The following is a 21,277-nucleotide window of genomic DNA, read 5'->3' on the forward strand; positions in this document are numbered from 1 at the left end:
CTTAAGGTTGCAGTACCGCAGATGATACCTAGTCTGTCTTTATTCCAAGAAGTAAATGTACTTCCATCTCAAGAATTTTTACTCCAGGGCAAAACTTTAATGGAGGGGTGTAAAACCAATAACTGCTACAATAAAACATAAAACATTTCTTCCTGACAAGTAGAGGTGATTAGTTGCTTTCTCATGCCTCTGCTAGTGTGGCTTTGGTAAGCTCTGTGCCTTCATGTTAAAGGTAGCGACCTTTGCGGGACTGCGCAGAGTGATACAAGCTTTCCAGCTGTGTTACTTCCATACAAGTTTCCACATCTTCGGTATTTTCTTGGAGCTTGAGGACCAAGGTACAAATAATGACCTTACTGAAGCTGGTGGCAGAATTCTGTTTGAAGCACGCATAGTTATTTAGACACCTCATTGCTTTAAAAAGTAATCTTTGTGAGGCTAAAATACGACATACCTAGTTGGGATCAAATCCAGGTTTGAATTGGTATCTAAGAATAGATTTCTAAAATGAATTTAACAAAGAATGTAACGGAGACATCGCACACAATACAATGACCCATCCTAATGCTAATGCAATCGGTGCTCATTAGCAGTTTATTATTTTTGCCTTCCCATAAATTCATATGGAATATGATGAACTGCAATGGTTCTCAGTTGGAAGCTGTCATTGTCTTCTGTTTCTTTGCTTTGCGACTGATGGTGCAGGTGTTGTTAAATGAATATTGCCACTGCAGTGCCAGGGCTGGCCAGTGTTTAATTTAAGGCAGGAGGTAGCCTGGGTCTTGGTGGGGTTCATCTTGTGCCCGCACACTTCACTCTCTGGGTATGGCATCGGGCCAGTCGGGCACAGAGCTCTTCCATTTCCCCAGAGCATTCTTTCTGTCTGGTCTTGAGGTTCTTGCTTCTCTCTCTGTGATTTCTTCTGTTATTTCCAGAATTCATTGTTTCGTACCTTAATAAATAATTGCTCAAGTGGCCAGAGTTGTGACGGGAATGTGCACAAGGACGCCTTATGGCAGAGGAAGCTGGCTGCCTTTGCTGTGTGGTGATTGCGAAGCCATTCTGCAACATAGCTTGGGTTTTAGCTTTGTCTGCGACGTTTAGTTTTGAGGCTTAATTTTCTGCCCTGTGTTGCGCCCCTACGAGCAGAAGAGAGTGGGAGGGGGACATCTCAGGGCAGGTCACATCTCACGTCAGCTCTTTGCAGTTTGAGTTCTGCTCTAGATAATGTTTGTGTTCTGTTAGCATCTGCAGTGCGTTGTTGTTTGGCTTGCCTAATTAATTCCTCTTCTTTCTGCAGCCGCAGAGCCTTGGCCTGAAAATGCTGCGTTGTATCAGCAGCTGAAGGGTGAGTACGCTTTTTGCAATTAGTAATTACTCTATTTTTAAAAACCTATTAAATGTGCTCGAAGATAATTAACTGCGAGGAAGCACAGCAACTGTTAAGAGCCCTTTGTGTTGTTTGTCTGGTCAGAGGTTTGAGCTACGCTTACATCTGCCAATATAAACCAGCTATTCATGGCCTATAAGGTCCTTGGTTTATTATTGACTCATTATATTGGCTGCTGTAGGCAGTGTAAAATGATGTGGTTGCAGGCACAGTTGGCAGATTTACTGCACCAATAGCTGAGGCAGCAGATTTTTGAAGTCTTGTGGTAAAGTGGGCTCTCAGTAAAAAGGAACTGTTAAAATGTATAGGCTAGGATGGTTCAGGCTCCCTTTAGCAGCTCTTCATATATCATCAGATCACATTATGGCCCCCATTTGGGGCTCAGCAGCCTGCTACAGTTGTCAGAAGACTGCAAAGTAATGAAGACTAATAGGTAGCAGCCCTAGTCTTCTAAGCATGGAATTTTTATTGCAGTGAACTTGTCATCTTTCTTTTGTGTGACAGACCTAGACACAGTGCGCAGTATTAACTGCAAGCCGTTTTTATAGCTTTCCGAATGCTTTTACTTTTTAGCCAGAGGAGTTATGAAGATGCGGTTTTATTTAACTTTGATTAGAAGAGGAGTAATTGGCATAAAGCTCAAGTGTTTGGTTTTCAATTGTGAGCGTTTTTATCGTACGTCGCTGGTAGTGTATGATAAATGCAATTGCATTTGCAGGAGAAATATTCCTGGTACTTTAAAAAAAATATAGCAGGTTTTCTAGCCTAGCTCCATAACAATTATACATTTGCTCCTTCTTTTGCATGTAAGCAATGCAACTCGGGGTGACTTACAGTTGTGGGTGAATAGACATGCTTTTTGTAATTGTGATTTTTCTTTTTTCTTTGAACAGAAGACCAGATTTTGCTCTCTGATAATGCAGCTTCCCTTGCTGTTCAGGTAACGTCATCTCTTCTAAACTAAAGATGTTATTTCTGTTTTAGGTTCTGAATGATTTTCTTTTAGCTACAATGTCTGTATTTCCCCAAATGAATGATTTAAGAATTAACCATAAGCTGTGTGTCTGATTTGCTTCGTGTTGTCATTGAAGTGCCAGAGCCGAAGGACACGTGGGTTTGGGTGTTCTTTCCAGAGTGCTTGTGCTTGTATTTATGCTGTGTTTTATCGTACGGTATCTGCTTATCTTCCTGATCTGGGACCCTGCGGGGTGCCCCTGTGGTCAGCTGGGGTGCCAGTTCCCCTTGTAGCCCCCTGTATGATGCTTGCTGCTGTTTCATTCTCAGACCTACTGCTGCCCCCAGCTCCAGGCAGATGTGCTGTGGGCATCAAACCTCCATGTGTCTCTGGTGAAATTGAGGAGAGCTTTCATATATACGTAGTAGAGATCCAATGTGGTTTGTAGAAATAGTCCATATAATTGACAAATTTGCATCTCTAACTGACTTAAAAGCACCTCTGTGGCTGTGAAGTCTGTGTAAACTCCATTAACCTGTTAGGTTCAGTAACCCCAGATCTCGAGGGAACGTGCTCCCATTCGCAGAGATGGTCAGGCTGTCAGAAGTGGTGGTGGGCAGGATGTCTGTCAGGTTCCTGTTCAAAGTAGCTTTGCTGCTGCTTTGTGTAGCAGGGAGCTGCACTGCTCCCCTGCTTCTTGCTTTGCTGTGTGGTCTGGCTTGGTTGCTGTCAGCCAAGAGCTAGGGGTCTCTTAGGGCTGTCCAGGGGGTCACTTCTCGTTTAGCCTCGTGGGACACTGGAGACTGTAACTGACATTACTGGTAAAAATATTGGGATTATATGATCATATTAACTACTCACTGGATCTCTAACATTTTTTCCTCCCAGTTTGGCAATGTAGGAAATATCTGTAAGAGTAAATTCTATCAGAACAAAAGCTATCTTTGTCTTGTGCTAGAAAAATGAGTCATCTTTGATATATCAAATAAACGGGGCAATTTTTTTTTTGTTTGGTTGGTGTGTTTTATATTGTGTCTCATAATAAAGCAAATAAGTGCTTTTGTTGCTCCCTTGATTTCAGTGTTCCTTTTTACTCCAGAATCCTGTATTTTTTGTGGTTCTTGTATATTTTCTTGCCATGTAGCAATGCACATAGGTGTGGCTTGCATTAAAAAACACACAAACGAAAGAAACAATAACATAACCCTAAAATTTCCTTTCCTAATGCATCATTTTACTTTACTGTATCCAGCCCATTGTTATCCTACACATGTCACTTAGATGATAAATTAACTATAATATATTAAAAACGCTTGTTTTTCTTCAATATTCTCTAGCTGGACAGCTGATAGTAGCCATGACTATAAATACAGCTCTGGTAGATATCTGATCTTCAACTTTATAGAACAATTTTCTATTGGGGAATCATATCTATTTAGAAGAACCTGTGTAACAAGGTTGTGACTGTGAAAGAATAGTTATCCTTGGTGTATGCAATCCAATTTGAAATGCGAGGAGCTGTAGTTATGTGTTACCAGCTAAGAGATCAGAAAGCTGTGACTAGACCAGTGTAGTTTGCATAAGGAAATTGCTGCATTCCTCTGGTTCGGAAATGACATTTTATGCTGATAGGAGCCTGTTCATCTTTTTACTGGATATCTCTCCCTCCTGCTCCCCCTTCCCTGAGGAGTAAATGGGAGCAGTGGATAGGAAGAGAAATAGGAGCTGGTACCTGGGGCTTTTTTTTCCCCCACAGTTGCCATTCCCTTTCCCCTGTTAGGGATTCTGGGCACGTGACTATCACAGAGCAGGGCATGGGTTGGTCATGGCCTGATGAACTTTCATGTGATGGAAATGCACTGGAATTTTGAATGCGTCTGCTCAAAAGAGCGTGTGGAGTCAGCAGCCATCAGGTCCCTAAGGAACATGGTTCATGTGGGGACACTGGTTGTGCTGGAACTGGTCCTCTGCATCTTTCTCCGAGTCCCCTTACAACAGCCCTGTGTTACACTGCTCTGAAGTAGCTCTTGGAAAACAGATACACAGAGAGTTACATCTAAAATAAGGAAAAAATCCAAGGCCATAGGAAGTAGCCACATGCTGTGCAAGTGGGGAGGGCGGAGTATGCTGGGTATTGCTGAGCAGCTGTATTGGTGGTGTCCTCAGTAGTTAACAAATAAACAAATGCCTTTTCTCTTGTGGAATCTCAGCTGATCCTGGTGGGTTGGTTTGTTGTTTTTTAATTCCTCTTCTACCCATGTTCTCTAATTCTTCTGTCCTCTTCTACTGTTGTTCCTGGAAACACGCCGAGTGAAGAATTCCTTCCTCTTTTCCAGTGTGCAGATTCTTTGAATTTGCTGAAAATGCAACATAACTTGAAATGAGCTAGTGCGTTGTCTCACGTACCACTTGGTGTTTGCACTCCTTGCTTGAAGGATTTTATTATATGGTCCTGTTGAGAAGGAAGGCTGCAGAACCTTGATATTGAATGCAGTGCTATTTTCACTTCAGGGGAATTACTGCTTTGCCCTGATTTTAATCTCAGCAATGATTTTCCAGCTTCAGGAATGAGAACGTTGCATTTAGAATGAAGACTGTTCTTCTCGTGAGATGCTTGGCATTGTTCTTGTTAATGAATATGCATATACTTCCTGGGCACTGTGACTCACAGTTAAAAGCATTCTCCCCTTGTTTACTGTACAGCTTCCGAAGTACAGCATTGCTGCTTATCAGTCTTGCCATTCTAAAAAAGTCACCAAAACTCAGAATCAAACACACAGCTATAATTCAACCCCTGAGCAGCTCCACTTTTAAAGGAGGTAGAGATGGAGTTACTATTTAAAATGATAGCCTGAGAAGTTGAGATTTATTATGTCATACTCGGGTAGTGTAAGAACACATTTAACAAATTGATACTATCTTTGCTTTAAAAAGGTGCTTCATTTCAAATTCAGTAGATTGCTATGCATTCCATTCTGTGAATAATTACAAGGAGCTCAATGGACTGCTGTTGGAAATCTAATACAGAGGTGTGGGCCTTTTTGTAAGGAAGGGGCCATCCTAGGAATTCTGAGGTCTTAAACTCAGATTTTTGTGCAACTTCTACCTGCTGTGTGCTGTGTTTAAGACAAATTCTGGTTTGGAAGAGAACTGTGCATGCTGGGAATATATTTATGGGGGTTTCTGGTTATCATTGTCAGATCATGGGTAGGAGAGAGGGGAAAATGAAAATTATGAATGCTCATTCTCAGTGATAAAATGCTGTCTGTATTTGCAACCAGTTTATTATTATCTACTATTATTTATTTACACTTGTCAGCAGTTCCCTTGAGGCGCAGCTCTGCCTGTTGGTTCTGTAAGTGTGGTGTCTTCAGGCATTTGCCACCCATGGGCCATCAGAAGATTGCATGTGTATAAGCTTCTGAGCACAGTTTCTTGCAACAGGATTTTTCAGTGAGTAATTGCATTCCTCTCCTCACTGATGAGGGTGTTACCTCACCTTGGCTGGCTCTTACTTTGCTCGCCCGTGGTGGCAAAGGCCACCAACTCGTGCAGCCATCCTGGTGGGAGGGCAGTCTGTGGTTGTGGCACTGAGGGATGTGGTTAGCGGGCATGGTGGGTGTGGGGTGATGGCTGGGCTTCATGACCTTGGAGGTCTTCTCCAGCCTTTGTGATTCTGTGGAGTTAAGATGTGGATTACGGTTGCTTCTGCAAAGGTTAGTTGTTAGAGCCGAGGACTTCCAGATGGTGAATTACGTCTGGTGTGTGTGTTGCTATGTTTATGCGTTAGGATGCTGCTGCATTTGTAGCTGGATTGGTGGATTACATAGATAGGTGGATTACAGTTTTTTCATCTACTTTCAGCCGCAAGCTTGGACTAAAACTAAATAACCGTAGCAGACGGTCTCAGTGTGAAGCAGAGGGCCTGCCCAGGCCCCGTCCCCCTGCTGTACCTGGTGCAGGTGAAGGCTGGTGGGGTTGGGGCAGGGGAGGGGACAGTGGGCGCACACAGCTGTGCTCTGCAGGCCTGCGGCTGCAAGTACAGCAGCAGCGTCTCTGCGTGCTGCCCCGGCTTGTCGGGGGGAGGAATGCGAGCGTTTCGGCTGCCTCTGTCATTACAGACTCTTCTGAAATATTTATGCGGGTAGCCGTGGAGTCTTGCTTAAAAGGCTGTCAAAAATGTTCATGACTGTGGAAATTCTCACAGCTGTCCCGAGGTTATATAGCCAGCAGCTCATTACGTTAAGATATGTATTAATTGCTTGTGCAATTGATGTCCTTGTAAGTGATCTTAATATATTCCAGGAAAGTGCATTTAGAATTGTCTGTTCTTAGTCCTGAATGACAGAAGGATGTTTGGGCAATTTAAAATTGTGTTACATAGACTAACTGCTTATTTACTTCAACAAGTAATCAAATGAATGTGTAAATCACTCATGATTAATTGCTCTCTACACATTTGTGATTTTTTTTTTTTTGGTGTATGAATTGTGGTTTGGTTTTTCCCTAGACAAAATGTGAGGAGAAATGTGAACTTGTTGCTGAGGTTGAACCAAGGCTGAGTAGAGAAATGAAAAGCTGACCTTTTTTTTTTTTTTTTAAGAGAATAAAAACTGGAATTCTTCACCATGAGAAATGCAATATCAACATAATCAATCTGGCAGCATTATGTTGTAGCTGAAAACATGCCTAAATCCCAAGCCGTAGAGGTACTGTTTGTGAGTGAAACATCTTTCATATAGTTCTAAGATGAAATTACCCCTGAATGAAAAGCATCTTCATTTATCTTCAAAACCTCTGTGCTACCACTGAATCTACTCCTTCCACATTCTACAACAAGAATTACATTATACCATTAGAACAGTGCTGTGCCGCAGTGTAAAATAGATTGTTTTGGAGAATGAACGTGGCTTTGCTATAAATTATGTTCACAGGTACAAAGGAATTTGTTATTTTGTTTAAAATAGTCACAAATATAATTAAGCTCTTAATTTATGTTAAACTACAAATGTGGCCATTACCATAACTGGATTAGGAATTTAATCTGTCACTCAAAGGATGATACTGAGCAGTTTTCATTTATAACCTTAGACATACTATTTCGGTTACAGGGTCTGCAGCTGTTTGATATGAAAACTGAATTATTCTGTGGATTTGTTCATGGTTTTTAATTTTAAAATGCATTCCTGCAATAAAGTAGAGAATAACTCTTCAGTTGTCGTCACATATTGTCCTTTGTCTGCTCATGAAATAGTGCAAGAATGAAAACAAAATGCCTTTTCTCTTTCTTCACAGCAGTATTATGCGGGTGCACTTAGAAGTGCTGCTGAATAAGAGATGCCTGCAATGGATTTCTTTATTAAAAAACTAATCATGAGTATGTCTTCTTCAAATGAAGCCTGCAGTGTGTGCCATCTGAAAACAGTGTTCCTCGTGTGGGGATATAAGTTGTGAACTATTTGGGACTTAGCATAAGCAATTTCATTCTTCCCTCTGATCTTGGAAACTGCAATCTGGATACGATTTACATCAAGTTATAACTCATTTTTAATGAGTGTGTGTGTTTGCTCTTTTGCATTATTCTGAGAGGGGACTGGAGGGGAAGAGGAGAGCATTGTGATGGAGCTCTGATGGGGTGATTTGCTGCCTGATGGGTGTTGTGCTTCCAATCGACGTCCAAACAGTCCGGTCTTTGGGGAGGGCAAAGAGGAAGGGAGAGTGAGGGCAAAGCTGCTACATAAACCAATTAACCAAGGGAATAAATACAAAATCCCCCCTCCCTTCTCTTACTCTTTCCCACTGTACTTCATGTGCAGTCGTTTTCCATTCTTGTCATCACAGGAAGACAGGATGGCATCACTTTCGTACTGTTTGGAGGGCAGCAGCACAGAGCTGGAAATGTCATTTCTGGGAGAGGAGGGGAGGGCCAGGGTTTCTGAGTTCTCTGCTTCTGGACCTTGGCAAAGCAGTACTGACTGTTTTTTTTTCAGTAATTGAAATCCAACATGCTGTTTACGTTCTTAATTTGAAATTGGGTAAAGTATAAGAAAACAAAGCAAGCCTTCAGTTTGTTGTGTCCTGTAAGCTACACTGTTGTTGTAAGTGTACTCAGTAATTTTGTCAGGAGGTGTGCCTGCCATTATTGTCATGAATGATATGCACAGCACTGTTGATTACTTTTCTAACAAGCGTCACCTCAAAGCCTCTTACCAAATATTTTGGAATGAGGTGACTGTCTCCTTGTACTGAGCTCTAGTGAGGCTGCATCTTGAGTAGTGTGTTCAGTTTGGGGTCTCTCACTATAAGAAGAACCCTGAGGCCCTGGAGGCTGTCCAGAGAAGGGCATTGAAGCTGTGAGGGGTCTGGGGCACAAGTCTTATGGGGAGCAGATGGGGGAACTGGGATTGTTCAATCTGGAAAAGAGGAGGCTTGCGGGGGGGACATTGTTGCTCTATACAACTGTCTGAAAGGATGTTATGGTAAGGTGGGGGTTGGACTCTTCTCCTGCGTAAGTAGTGGTGGGATGAGAGGGAATGGCCTCAAGTTGTGCCAGGGGAGATTCAGGTTGGATATTAGGAAGAATGTCTTCACTGATGGAGTGGACAGGCACTGAAATGGGCTGCCCAGGGAGGTGGTGGAGTCACCGTACCTGGAGGTACTCAAGAAACATGGAAATGTGCTGAGGTGCACAGAGGCAGAGGAAGCTTTGTAGACTCAGTGTTTTCTGTCTGGAAGAAGAGAGACGTAGCATTGCTACAAAGATATTGTTCATATTTCTCCCTTTCTTTCCCAGACGCCAGAAGAGAATGTGATGCTATAGGTATGGAGACTGGAAAAGCATGAGAATGGGGGTTGGTTAGCCTGCAGGGGAGAGCAGAGCATGTGTGGGAGAGATGATGACAGACTCCATTAAACCAAATCTTTATTTTTAATATCTTCATCTGTTTTTCACATTAACCTCATTCAAAGAAAGGACACGTTTTGTTCTAGAAATAACTTAAAGGTTTTTGTAGAGGACATTATAATGACCAAAGTTACTAACCCAGATTATCTTCCTAGTTTCTGCTTCGGTTGTTGGCAAATGTCAATACCTATCAAGAAAGTCAGGCCCTTGTTTTTAAGTTTACAGAAATGCACATAACCAGTAATATGCATGGATAAAAGAGGAGGTCTTGTTGATACCAAGGGAATAAACTCAGTTCTTCCCAACCTGAGATTTTATTACACTCATAAAAGCAGTGTTAACTAGTATGAGCCATGAAATTGCTCAGGCTTTTAAAATAAATGAGTACTTTGGTTTGATTTCCTTCAGCTGTAGTTACTTTGGTATATTTATGCTTGAATTAAGTTTCCTTTGCTGGTATAAAGTCTGCTGGGCAGCTCTCTCTGATCTTCTGCAGTGTGGACAAAGGGAAATAAGAATATCAATCCCTCATCTCTTCTAATCGATCCTAGTAATTAACTCTTTTGGGTAGGTGTTAAGCAACTACTCTGAGGTTCTTGTGTGAGAATCCTAAGTGCTGAAGGAGATTCACGTTGTGGATTCGCTCTGTTTGTACTGCTGCAGTAATTTTTCTTTTTCACAGAGGACAAAGAGAGAGAGGGGAATTCAATGCTTTTCTTTAGAATTAAAAGCACCTTTGGGGGCTGACAGTTCGGCTGGGGCTCTGCTGGTGTCAGGTTTCTGGTTGTGCTGTTACTGTCTCACTCACCAATTTTTTAGGTGAACTTTTAGAGGGGTTTGATTAACTAGCTTGTGTGTTACTTGGAATTCAGTTGGCCCCTTTCAGCCTCTTTTAAAGTTCATCAGCCAAATTTATGATGTTGACAATGATCTCTGATGTCCTGGAATAAGTCTGGGCCCTTGATCTTTCAGGTCGCTCAGCTTTTGATGCCGTGTCTTTGAAGAGGTGTTGATATCTTCATAAATCTCAGCAGAACCACCCTGGGGTGGCTGCAACCTTCCCTCTCGCCCTTTGCTCCCACAGCACTTGGAGCACTGCCGTGCCGGGGGCTTGCTCAGATCGTGTGTGCCAAGTACGGAGGGAGAAGGAGGTGTTCTGAGCTGTGTTCCACTGCGTCTGTTACCAGGACTGGAAGCCTCGTGGTCTGATGCTATCTGCACACCAAGTGTGCTGGTACGAAACATTCTACGTGAGTGGTCAAAAAGGGAACGTATCCTCCCTTGATCGCTGGGCTGAAATGTTAAACAAGATAACGCTTCACAGACACTGCTGCTTTTGTCTTCTCTTTCCTGTGTTCCCGCTGTAAGATTCCTAAAATCTCTGCCAATTTTCACCTGAGTTTGTGCCACAGAACAGTTGCTGTCTGACATGGAATTCTTCTAGCTGAACACGTCAGGAAAGAGTTTGAGGTTTTCTGGCAATGAGTGTTCATAAGAATGCATTGGTCAGAGCCATTGCCAATGTCTTTTCTAAAAGAAATCATGAATATTTGAGCATTCGCTGTGCCCAGGAGTGAAGAACTACCTGTGTCGTTAGAACCAGCAGTTTTGAAAGCTTTTCATGTTTATGTCAATAAAAGAAGGCAGGTATGCTTGTGGTGATGCAAGGCCTGTTTGTTAGGCTGAGCCCTTATGGTGAAAGCTCACCGGGGAGCTTTTGCCCTTCTTTTTTCTGCACAAGAATATTTAAGGGGCGCTTGAGATGGATAGGTGGTGCTTTTTGGGTACGGATGTGTGCTAAAGCATACTGGTGTTTTGATTCCCCAGTCTTGTAACTTTTCAAACAACAGCAGTTCACAGAATCACAGAATCACAGAATCACAGAATTGTAGGGGTTGGAAGGGACCTCCAGCGATCATCGAGTCCAACCCCCCTGCCAAAGCAGGTTCCCTATAGCAGGTCGTACAGGTAGGCATCCAGGCAGGTCTTGAACATCTCCAGAGAAGGAGACTCCACCACCTCCCTGGGCAGCCTGTTCCAGTGCTCCGTCACCCTCACTGTAAAGAAGTTCTTGCGCATGTTTGTGCGGAACTTCCTATGCTGCAGTTTCCAGCCGTTTCCCCTTGTCCTGTCTCCACTCACCACTGAAAACAGTCTGGCCTCGCCATTCTGCCCCCCACACCTTAGATATTTATAGACCTGGATCAGGTCCCCTCTCAGTCTTCTCTTCTCAAGGCTGAACAGACCCAGTTCACTCAGCCTTTTCGAGTTCTCCATTTCCGAAGGATTTTTCTGGTTGTTTGTGCTTTGGTGAGTATTTCAGGGGCCTTTTTTAAAGTTTGCAGAGGATATGCTGACTGGCTTCTAAGCTTGCTAGAATCTCTTTATTACACAGAGTAGTGAACGTTTTATTGTGTTCAGTGAAAATTTGTTTCCATGTTAGAACTCAGTCCTAGCCCAGGCTTCCTCTCTGCTCTTTTCTTTATTAAGTGCTAAGAAGGCACAAGGATCCAGCACGTTTGCAGCACTGAGATGTCCAAATGTGTTCTCCATCACTTTCAGGCAGGCCAGAGACCGAGGTAGAACTTCCCTGCCAAGTATTACAGAGGTCGATGTTCCTTGGTCTGTGGATGTTTATTGTGGAGGAGGAGGGAGGAAGGAACGTTCAGATTTCTGCTGAACTCTTGGCTGAACTCTTTACACTAAAAAGATTTTGTTTATAATTTAACCTCAATACTGAGGAATGCTTTTCACAGACACAAGCCGTGTTTTTTTGGTAGAAACTTTGTACTGTGGAGGAGCCAATGTACAGTGGGCAAGAATTTGCCAAAGCAGCTCATATAACCTGACTGCTCTGTGCTGGCATATCTCATTTTTGTTGCACCGATGTGGAAATGTAAAAATAGTCCTGTGCTTCCTTTTGCTTGACTGTGTCTCTGCGCTCATGAGCTTTTTAGTTATTCATGTGTTCCAGCACAGATCAGACATTCTCATCTGAACCAGCAGTGGGAACAGTACATGGCGGCCTTAAAATTCATCTCAAGCTTAATACAGAATTGCATTGAACTCAGTGCCCCATTTGGGCAGAGGACACGATGCATACAGTAATAGCTGGAACAGTCTGCACCGGCGCTGGAGCCCCAGAGCCAATAGACAAAGGAAGAGCTGCAGCACTGAGACAGTGCCTTATGTTCCTGCTTAAGAATTATTCCTTTGGGTTCTTACTGCTTGCACGGAGTTCGGGAAGCGGAGCCTACAAGAGCATTGAGTTCTGGTGGTTGTGCACTTGGAAAGTGTGATGTTGTCAAATGTGGCCAGTGCCCTGTGTTCTCTGTGGGTGATGGTTGCTGCTATAAGTAGTTATAGGCGTGCTGGTTGGGATGAGGTTTGGCAATCTAACGACCAGCTTATTCTAGACTAGGTCAAAGTTCTGAGCATTTGGCAGAGGTGCATCGACTTGTGGGTGTGTACTAATTGGCTCCTGAGCAGTACTTTCAGTTGGGGTTAGGAAGAAATCAAAAACTCAGGTTACTGGTGGATTTTGCAGAGCCTCTCGGGTTCAGAGGCCCGTGCTCCTGTCAGCTGCAATCATTGTCTTTAGCAGCTGTGACCATAGCTCCCTGCTTTAATTTGGGGTTTGAGATTACTTAGGTCATCTGAAATAGTGAGAGCCAAGTGATGTAATGGGTTGTGGGGTTCCTGAGTTGATTGGAAGAGGCATTGCAAGGGACCAAAGCTTTTGGCTTTTGTTCCCTGGTACTGTTAGCATCAGTGCTTGGGTTAGAGTTTGGGAACAAAGCACCTGAGGAGGAGAGGCGTGGTTTGTTTGTTTGCTTGATGGGTACTACAGAAACCACCAAGTTAGGAACAGGGATGATGTTGATACTTGTTAATGCCTTGTGGTCTTAGGTAGTGCAGAGGTGCCCCTCTGCCATGGGCACTGATTTCCTAAATGTAGTTATTTATGGCTGGGTCAGGTTCTGGGAGCCTGTGGCAGGGCTTTGCTGGATGCTGCGTACCTTGTTTCCTTCGGTTTTCTACCTCCTCTCCCAAATGAGGCTGAAATGTAAATGGAGTACATGTTGTTCAGGCTGGGATAGCTGTTTCCAAAACAGGGTTTAAAAGTATGCTGTACTGTTTGCCTTCCTTGAAGATCTTAGCATTTTGGATTTGGTCTGCTTGCTTACAGTGAATGCAGACCATGTTCTGTCCCTCAACTTACAGCAGCCTTTTTCTTCGTAGTTAGTGACCTTCATGGTGTAGGCTTTAGTTTCCAGCCACAGTGGATAAAAAGGTGCGATGTTGGAATCTGGAGTTCTGACCTTTCTATTGGCAAAGACAAAACGAATGAAAGGACTTCAGCTGAGTTGTGAGAGACTCTGGAGGTTAAGATTCCTTGTTTCCACGATACAACTAAGTTGCATTTCTTGATATTTTGCTGTTTAAACAGAAACATGTTGGGGCTTTTGTAGCAATGGCAGCTGCTGACAACAATGGGTATCCCAGTGAGAATGTTTGAATCCAGGGTTGGAGATGAAAGAAACAGTAAATCGATCACTTGCACTCACAGTTCACGTGCAGTAGAGGAAATAAATATAGCAGACATGCTCACAGAGTATTGTAAAGCAAAATTTCTGATGACTGTTCCAGTGTGGGAAGGTGCTGTGTGTCTTTGCTGTGTTACACAGTGTCAGCTTGGTTAGCCAGCTTCAGCCACAAGAAGTACGCACCGTGATTTTCAGGAGGAGCAGAACGTCACTTAATTTCTTGCAGCTACAGCACTGCTTCTTTGCATCTCTTAAGAGTGTGTGTGTGGGGGAGAATCTTAATTAGAGGAATTCCAGCCGTTGACTGGATGATAAGCAATTGTCTGAAGAAGTCATAAAACCTTGGTTTCCTTTTTTTGTTAGAAGCATTATGCAAGGATGTGTACTTGGTTGGTGCCTGCTAACAGTTTGCTAAGATGTAGTCAAATGTATCTAGAAGAAGGCATTTGTTTGTCACTGGTGTATCAATGCTCTTTCAATGCTTTGTTTCCAGGCCTTCTTGCAAATGTGCAATCTGCCAGTTCGGGTGGTTTGCAGGGCCAATGCAGAGTACATGTCCCCATCTGGTAAGTGCGGCCTTCATTTAGATTACTGCATTACACCTCCATTTTGGTACCATGGCAACCGTGCCGTCTCTCGCTGATAACAGGCGGTCAGCGCTGCCCCGTGCGGGGCCTTCCCCCTCCTCCTGTTCCTTTCCCATAAGCAATTAGAACAGTTACATGTCAACTAACAGTGGTACAACACGGAACCGAGGCTGTGAACGCAGTACGTCAGTGCAGCTCAAATCTCTGGTGGCAATCTTCTCTAAAAGGCCTAAGCAGAAAGACTTACATTTCCTAGAATGTCTTTATTCTGCATCCAGGGAATATTCCTGCCAATCAGCGAGTGCTGGTATATTCTCCCGTATGTGAGAGGGTGAGAATACTAGAGAGCCTCTTTTGTTACCTTACCTGAGAGATAATGGCCAGTATGTAAATACAGGGCGAAAATGAAGAGTGAGTGCATTGTCAGCCGAGGGTGACAGGTGATTTTAAACCTTTCTCTGATAAAGGAGACTGTCTGGGGAAAAAACAACCAACCAAACGAAAACACCCCAAACCAGAACCCCACCAAACCTACCAACAGTAAAGTCACCATATGAAGCGTACAGTCTGCTTTCTGCTGAAGGTGACTGGTTGCCTAAAATTTCCCAGAGCCTGGTTCCAGAAGGTTGCCTAAAACCCAGCGGGAGCTGCTGACTGCAGGGCTCTCCGGTCTGGCAGTCCTTGCACTTCTTCCCAGTGTTTTGTTGCAGAAGGAGGTGCTTCTTGCCGGTTGCCTGCCTCTAGCTGATGCCTGCCTGTCAGCATGGCTGCCACCCGTATTGCTTCTGTTGCTGCTGGTATTGCAGGCAAAGCAAGTGGAAACAGTAAAAGCTAGCCAAACTTTGGAGTTATATACATGATATATAAATAAAGGCTGTGTTGGAATGCCGAATGTCTGCATAGAGGAGCTTCTTAAGTGTGCAGCAGCAGGACAGATGGCAGCCCTGCGCCCTTTGCCTCCCCAGCCCATGGCCACACTTGTGGGCACCTAATCTGTAATTTTGGTCTGACCCCCTCTTCTTTCTGCTGGCTGATGAAAATGAGCACAAAGGGAACGGATACCAGCTCAATTTTAAACATAGCTACACATGCTCTTTTTGCCCTTACTCCTGGATTTTTATTCACTTTCCCAATTGTCTTTCTTTACAATATTTTGATTCTGTAAGAATAATTTAAAACAAGTTTTTAATTGCTGTCCACTCCTTCTCTGCCACCAACAGTTTCGCGACAGCAGTAGACAGATGTGTATCTCATCTTTTTGGGGTGAAGGTTATTTACCTCACAGTCCACATAATGAGAAAATCCATTACGAGGGAGTCAGAAGTGGAGCACCAGAGGGCTGGTTGTTGTGTGTGAAGTGGAGCCTGATGGATATTGTGAAGCTCTGGAGCTCAGAGGGGGCTGCGTTTTCTTTCACAGTACGCAGCGTACGGACGCAGTGCAGCCTTTGGTATGGTGCACTTCTTTACCCTGAGGCCAGCTGGGCCAGTGAGAGTGAATCTCAGGGTAAAAATAAAGACTGGATGTGGTGTGAGCATGAACTCCGTGTGAACTAGGCCAGCAGTAGCTTTTATGTCAGTGGAAAGGAATGCATGTATTGCTAATATGTTTGGAGCTGGGCAGGTATTGATCTTGCTCTTCGGGCGTTTTGTAGAGAGCAGAGTTTGCCCACAGTGAGACAGGAAAGTAAGAGTGTGCTGTGTCCCACTGCACTGGGCTGCTTCTTTGCTGTATTTGGTCATGAGGGCTTTCTCAGTAATACAAACTGCCCAGTGCGTGTCTGTCTTGTGGCCAGTCTCAGTCATGTAAATAATCATAAACATTTAGTCTTAAATTTACACAGTTCTTAAGATTGATGTTTGTCATTGCAGTTGATTGAAGAGTTAGAAAATGAGCAACGTGATTAGGGTGGGTTGAAGGAAGAGGAGCCCTCAGCTCTCCTTTATGAGCTGGTCCCAGTCACTGGAAATCTAGGAGGATAGGAGGAGAGAGAGACAAGATCCAGCCTTGCTGAGTGTGCATTTTGCTTTCTCCTCTTGCTTTTCTGGGCTCGGTGCCACATCTCCCACATTCATTTCAGCAGCCCTTTCCCTGCTCGTGGGTTGGAAGGGAGGGTGGGAACGTCTTCTTGTCGGACTGTCTGAAGGCTCAGTCTGATTGCCTGGGATTTCCCACCTGTACTTCAGAGCAATGCTGAATTCTGTCTTTCCAGCAAAGCAAAATCCGTTATTAAAATACAGGTCAATAGATCTCATTCAGTAACTTTGAGGTAAGGAATTGCAAGTCAAAGAGGGTCAGAAGGAAGAAGATCGGGCAGTTACACTGGTTATTGCAAATGAAAGCTGTGTGAGCTTCATGTGTAAAAACTTGACCTGTGTTCATCTGGAAAAAGAAAAAACAACAACAAAAAACCAAGACTGATGTTCAGGCATACTTGTGATATTTAATTGCACTGAAAATAGGAAATGATAGTTGACATGTATAAAAAGCTCCTAATAAAATACATTTCTCATTTTACAGGCAAAGTGCCCTTTATTCATGTGGGAAACCAAGTAGTATCTGAACTCGGGCCCATAGTCCAGTTTGTGAAAGCCAAGGTAATTACACACAGTCTGCATCTATTACAGGGTTGCGTACCAGTCTTCTTTAGCACTGCTGTGCAGTTGCTGTGCTCTGCTGGAATGTTACTTCATTGTTAAAACGGTGCAGCAATCTGGTGCTGGTTCAAAAGAAAGACACTCCGAAGTGAGAGTGCTGAGGTGGAAATGTTTCAATTTAACATTACCTCAAATTCAGGAAGCAAATTCTGTGCAGGACACATGCGTGCCACTGCCAGTTTCTGCAGCTGGTTTTCTACGTCTCTGTCTCTGAATTTTTAAACCCAGAAATCACTGGTGTAAATTTTGAAGTTGTATTTTCAACAACATTGTCTTCTCACTGAGCACTTCATAAAGCTGTAGCACAGATGTAAATCTGTGTTTACTTCTTGACACAGGCTGTGTGCTAACCTCTAACTGGTAATAACTACATTTATTGCAGATCAATTCTGTTACATTATGATTATTTCTTTTTCATTCTAAAGGGCACTTTATGTAGAAAGTACGTGTGTAACTTGTGACGTGTTGTGTGACAGATCAGTATCTGAACCAAAGCTCATTGACTTCTGAGGTCTTTGGGTCAGGCACTGCTGAATATTCCAATATCCTCTCTTACGTGTCTCTTTCTTTCCCCATTAGGGCCATTCTCTCAGCGATGGGTTGGATGAAGTCCAAAAAGCTGAGATGAAAGCCTACATGGAATTAGTCAATAATATGCTCCTGACAGCGGAGGTACAGCAAACCATAGTAACTGCTCATACTTCCATAAGGGATTATAGGCAAGAATGCTTCATGATATTTTCTTGTTCTGGAAATACTGTTTGTTCTTAGATTAAAATCTTAGATCAGGTCATCAGTTTTTAAGGTGAAATGAGACAGGAATAAATTCTGTGGATCCTGTGGACTACTTGATGACATATTCCTGCAGACACAAGCCATGTGTACAGCTCCATTTACCTGTCTGAAGCACGCCCTGTGGCTGTAGAAGTGCCTGATTTGCGCGGATGGAAAACGCCAGCAGTCCTTGCTGGCTGTGCAGCCCCACTGCTGCCTTCCACACAGCTGCTGTGCCTTGCTGAAGGCTGGCCTGCCCCGCGGGTGGTGCCCATGGCCTGTTAATGTGATGTGGGGCCGGTGCTGGAAATGCTCGCAGGCACATGGCTGAGGGAACCTGGGTGTTGAGCTGTGTGTGGCACAGGCAACTGCAGCACGCCTTTGGCTCCAGCTTGGTTCTGCTGCTTGCGAGCCAGCAACTTGGAGCTGGGCTTGTGACTCTGGTTTTAATTTCTTCACTGTGTTCAGAAGTCTAATAGAAGGCACCAAATGGAAATTTAATCTAATACAGAAAGGAAAATTCTACTAGTGAGAAATGATTGTATCTATATTCTCGTTTATTAGGAAGTTGTAGTAAGTGCTCTTTCTGTTCCTAGCTCTATCTGCAGTGGTGTGATGATGTTACAGTAGAGGAGGTGAGTGGTTCTGCAACATTTATCTTAATTAAAATTTAATGAGAAAACACTTTTGCTCACAAATGGAAGTCCCTACTCATAAATGAAACATTGAGCTCCGTTAATGATACAGTCTTCTCACTTGAATTCTGCTTGCGTATACATTTCAGGGAAGTTGTAACTTTACTGGAGGTATGTGACTGCAGAACAAATATGAGTTCTGCATATGTTTCCAAGGTAATAATTTCAAATGGTTATACTGAAAACAATAAATTCTGCACAAATAATTGCAACGTATCACACAACATTCTTTTTCTTTATTGCTCTCTTAGCTGTTTTGTAAATAGAGCTGCCTGCATTTTTAGATTGTAACAAAGTAACTTTCTGTTTCTTAACAAAGATTACTCACCCAAGGTATGGCTCTCCTTACCCCTGGCCTCTTAACCGCATTCTGTCCTATCAGAAGCAATGGGAGATAAGAAGGAAGATGAAGGCCATTGGGTGGGCTGGCAAGACGCTCGAACAGGTCAGTATGAGGGGTAAGGCTTATTTCTTCCCAGTGTTTTCCATTGTTCTTTTATTTAAGACTTAAGAGAAGTAACACTTTATTTAACTGCAACTGTTACAACAAAATTCTGTGCAGAGTTATGTGAGGTCAGGTATCTGTCATCAGCAGTGATAAATCTTAAATGATACGCAGTCTGATGGAGTGGCAGGAAGGATGCTTTACCACATGTGCATCTCTGTTCACGTTAGTTTAGCTGACGGTCCTGAAAAACAGATTTTGAATTGCTGCCCCTCTCCTGTGGCATTAATAAGCACGCTTTGCAGGACTGCAGCTTCACTTCTCAGTAGTCTAAAATGAAAAGAAAAAGAAAGCAATTTGATGTGTAAGTTAGTACCTTTCAGTAAGCTAAGTTAAAAATTTCTTGGAAAGCACTTAATTAGAGTTGGCTCTACATTAAATGTGTGATTAAATAACACTTAGCTGCTGCCTTTAGCAGCTTTTGATGCTCCAGCATTGTATATTCCTTGTTCCCTCTGCCAGCACAAATACAGTAAGGAAGTACATATATATATTTACTGTTGTTCTTTCCTGACAATATCTTATCTCTCGTATGTTTTGATAGGTGCTTGAAGATGTAGACCAGTGTTGTCAGGCTCTCTCCCAGAGATTAGGAACACAACCATATTTCTTCAATAAGCAGTAAGTTGCTCCCTACAGAAATGGTACATCCACAAAAAACCCCCACCCGTGTATCTATATAAGTATATTTAAAATCGTGCGTACAGGTATGTGTTTATAAATATGGAAACCTTCTCTTTTACTTTAATAGTTGAGGAAATTTGAATGGGTGGCTGTAATACAATTTCAGAAACAAGTCATTATAGATTTTAAAAGGAAAGAGCACCACAGCTCATGTAGGCTACAAGCTTGCACCTGTATACAGTTGATTTCTTAAAAAGAAAGAAAGAAAGATACTTTTATAGCTTGTATTTCTTAGGCAATGTTCTTTACTGAGCACAGGACAGGAGATAAAAGGAACAACCTGGCCTTTGTCAGATGTCTTTTGCTTCCATTCGTTGATGCCAACTGCAAAATGCTTTTTTTTTTCTCTCTGTAATTCATGCTTTTTTTTTACATATTTAAATTAAATGCTAAGTAACATCTGAGGAGTACTTCCTGGGTTGTATTCAGGGCTGATAACTATAGTGTAAGGAACTGTGCTGAAAACCTCCAGGTGTCTCAGGCTCTTGTTTTTAGGTATCCTCTGCAGCCAGTTGGAGGTTTTGTGGATTATACAGTAGTAGGGGAGTAACAGTGAAAACCAGCAAAATGACCACTGTGTTTGTGTGACAATTACCCAGGAGATGCTGAAAAAGACTCTTCTAAAAAGAGTCTTCTGTGATACCTGCTTTGTGTCCACTTCTATGAAATAAACACTGCTAGCTGTTGTCATTCTGGAGCTCCTTTTCTAATTGGATAAGTAGCTCTTGAGTATGAAGAAGCACAAAAAGGGAATAGAAAGAGCTTTATTTTCCCCCTCTTTTATTGTAATTTTTAGTCAATTCATTTATTTATTTAGAAAAATAAATAAAATATTTATTTATTTGTTTATCTATCCCTTTCAATAAATAAAAGGGACAAAACCAATGGTGGAGCATGGCTGACTTTGACCAGTAACTGTGCCCCTTCTATAAGTGTTATTTTTACATTTCCCAATTACCAAAAGGAAGGAAAGCTGAGATATTGAGAACTATGCTCATACTGTGCTCCTTTCCCACGTGTTTGCTAAATTCCTTGTTGCTTGTTTAATTCTCAGTTCTTAGATGGCATGGTTACCTGGAGGTTACTCAAACCAGAGATGGGATATTTCTCAATCAGGACCTGCCTTCCAAAATATCTGTTCTGTTCTTCTGTTTTTACAGACCAACTGAATTAGATGCTCTGGTATTCGGACATCTGTTTACAATCCTTACTACTCAACTAATCACTGATGAACTCTCTGAAAAAGTGAAAAACTATGGTAACCTCACAGCCTTTTGCAGGCGAATAGAGCAGCAATACTTTGAAGGTCACGATAAAGATAGCCCTGCAACTGCTTCAGCCAGATGTGCTAAAAGGTCCTTACTGAGATAAGCGTCTTGTTTGGTGGTCAGGGTGTGCTGCATTTCTGCTTTGGTTTTTGTTGTTTATTGAGTTGGTTTTGAAAATGTTTATTGAATTGGTTTTGAAGCTGCCAAATCATTCTGAAGCAAGAACTCCTCTCCAAACGTAGTGTTGTAGAATACACTGTGCACATTTAACTTGAAATGACTGTACGGGCACCTGGATTTCAATAGGCTGC

General features: G+C 42.8%; 1 protein-coding gene across 1 annotated transcript in view; it reads left to right on the forward strand.

The window, feature by feature from the left end:
- Positions 1–21,069, forward strand: part of MTX2 (metaxin 2) — a gene marked incomplete at both ends in the record, with an annotated part of 32,717 nt that extends 11,648 nt beyond the window's left edge. The window contains 9 exons of the mRNA XM_079538920.1: positions 1,301–1,348; positions 2,284–2,330; positions 14,290–14,362; positions 16,904–16,980; positions 17,620–17,712; positions 18,411–18,449; positions 18,829–18,954; positions 19,559–19,635; positions 20,859–21,069. Coding sequence (XP_079395046.1) covers positions 1,301–1,348; positions 2,284–2,330; positions 14,290–14,362; positions 16,904–16,980; positions 17,620–17,712; positions 18,411–18,449; positions 18,829–18,954; positions 19,559–19,635; positions 20,859–21,069 — 791 coding nt within the window. The remainder of the gene's footprint in view (positions 1–1,300; positions 1,349–2,283; positions 2,331–14,289; positions 14,363–16,903; positions 16,981–17,619; positions 17,713–18,410; positions 18,450–18,828; positions 18,955–19,558; positions 19,636–20,858) is intronic.
- Positions 21,070–21,277: the final 208 nt, after the last annotated feature.

The sequence above is a fragment of the Tetrao urogallus genome (genome assembly GCF_951394365.1).
Source record: "Tetrao urogallus genome assembly, chromosome: 8".
Taxonomy (NCBI): Eukaryota; Metazoa; Chordata; class Aves; order Galliformes; family Phasianidae; genus Tetrao; species Tetrao urogallus.